The 1,740-nt window shown below is 57.6% G+C and overlaps 1 protein-coding gene across 1 annotated transcript in view; it reads left to right on the top strand.

Annotated features, from left to right (window-relative positions):
• Positions 1–1,559: 1,559 nt before the first annotated feature.
• LOC105981833 (zinc finger protein 768) overlaps positions 1,560–1,740 on the top strand; it is an 11,944-nt gene continuing 11,763 nt past the window's right edge. The window contains exon 1 of the mRNA XM_013011181.1: positions 1,560–1,737. Within this exon, the coding sequence (XP_012866635.1) occupies positions 1,560–1,737 (178 nt within the window). The remainder of the gene's footprint in view (positions 1,738–1,740) is intronic.

Below are 1,740 nucleotides of genomic sequence, written 5' to 3'. Positions count from 1 at the left end.
GAAATGATTGCTGTCACCCAGTACTTTTTTTTTTTTTTGCCGGTTGTGGGGCTTGAACTCTGGGTCTGGGAGTGTTAGGTTTTTAAAAAGAGGTAGCCGAGTAAGAACTGCACCACGCACGTGGTATTCAGGTAAGGGGTAGGTTTATTCAGTAGACCTGCTGGGACCAGGCAAGGTTGACACTCCACGCGGCTGGCAAAAGAGCAAGAGCAGAGAGAGAGAGAGAGCAGAGAGAGAGAGAGAGCAGAGAGAGAGAGAGAGAGAGAGCAGAGAGAGCTAGAAAAGAGCAGAGAGAGAGAGCAGAGAGGAACAGAGAGCAGCCAGCGAGTCTGGGCCTGGGCTAGCCCTTATCTAGGGTATGGGTGGAGAAAGGTGTGGCCACATCAAATTCAGACGTGACCTCAGCAGATGCAGATGTGACTTCTTCCAGGCGTCCCAGTTGCCTAGGTAACGCAGGTACTGGGTGGAGACTTTGCTGTGAGGAAGGTGGAGTCTGCTAGCCATCCAGGTGCGGACCTTACAGGGAGCTGTTCCTCAGCTCTTCAGCTCAAGGTTAGCGCTCTACCACTTGAGCCACAGTGCCACTTCTGGCTTTTTCTGCTTATGTGGTGCTGAGGAATCGAACTCACGGCCTCATGCATGCAAGGTAAGCATTCTACCACTGAGCCACCTTCCCAGCCCCACCCAGTTTTTTAAGATAATGAACAAATTGAGTGTAGTGATGTACACCTGTAATCCCAGCATTCAAGAGTCTGAGGCAAGCCAGGCACTGATGGTTCCTGCCTGCAATCTCAAGAGGTTGAGATCTGAGGATCACAGTTCAAAGTCAGCCCAGGCAGGAGAGTCTGTGAAAGTCTTTTTTTTTTTTTTTTTTTGGTGAGACTCTTATCTCCAATGAATCACAGAAAAAAGTGGAAGTGGAGCTGTGGCTCAAGTGGTAGAGTGCTAGCCTTGAGCTGAAGAGCTGAGGGACGGTGCCCAGGCCCAGAGTTCAGGAAAAAAAAAAAAAAAAGTAAGCAAAGTAAAAAAATATAAAAAAAAATGAGGGAAGAGCAAGAGGGCAATGGACTGGGGCTGGAGTATAAATTCGCGGAGGGGCCCTTTCTTCCAAGGGGGCTCGCCGGAGCCGGAGCCGGAGCCCAGGCCGGACTGGGGGGGTGCAGCTCCGCCTCCCGCGCTCCGAGGCGTCGTAGCCCCCCCTGGCTCAGTGGCCGAGCAGCGGGCTCTCAGACTGGCACTTGTAGCTGCCGCGGCCATTTTGGTTGAGGGCACGGAAACAAAGCGACTCACGAGCCCCGGAGTGGCAGCGCGCCGCGCACGACTAACGTCAGGGCAAAGTTCGGGGGATGCCGGGTCGCCGCCAGCTTTAGGAAGGCCTCTTCCGGTTCTGAGGTTCTGGCTTTCCGTCACTCCCGTGGGCCCTCCAGAGGCTGCTTCCAGCCTCTTCTCAGGCCTCGTGCCAGGCCGTCGGGCCGGGCTGGGAGGGCTTCCTGAGCGCCGGGCGCCGCCCTGGAACCGCACACCCGGGCCGGGGAGGGGGCGGCGGCCGGCCGGGTCCCATGGCGCCGCCTCTGGCCCCGATCCCCACCCGAGAGCCGAGCGGAGCAGCTCCCGCGTGCCGGAAGCCCGGGGCCGTGAGCTTCGCGGATGTGGCCGTGTACTTCTCCCCCGAGGAGTGGGGGTGTCTGCGCCCCGCACAGAGGGCCCTGTACCGGGACGTGATGCGGGAGACCTACGGCC

This window comes from Dipodomys ordii, unplaced genomic scaffold (assembly GCF_000151885.1).
Source record: "Dipodomys ordii isolate 6190 unplaced genomic scaffold, Dord_2.0 Scaffold14, whole genome shotgun sequence".
Taxonomy (NCBI): domain Eukaryota; kingdom Metazoa; phylum Chordata; class Mammalia; order Rodentia; family Heteromyidae; genus Dipodomys; species Dipodomys ordii.
Note: the sequence above shows the minus strand (reverse complement) of the source record. Positions and strands in the feature narration are given on the sequence as shown.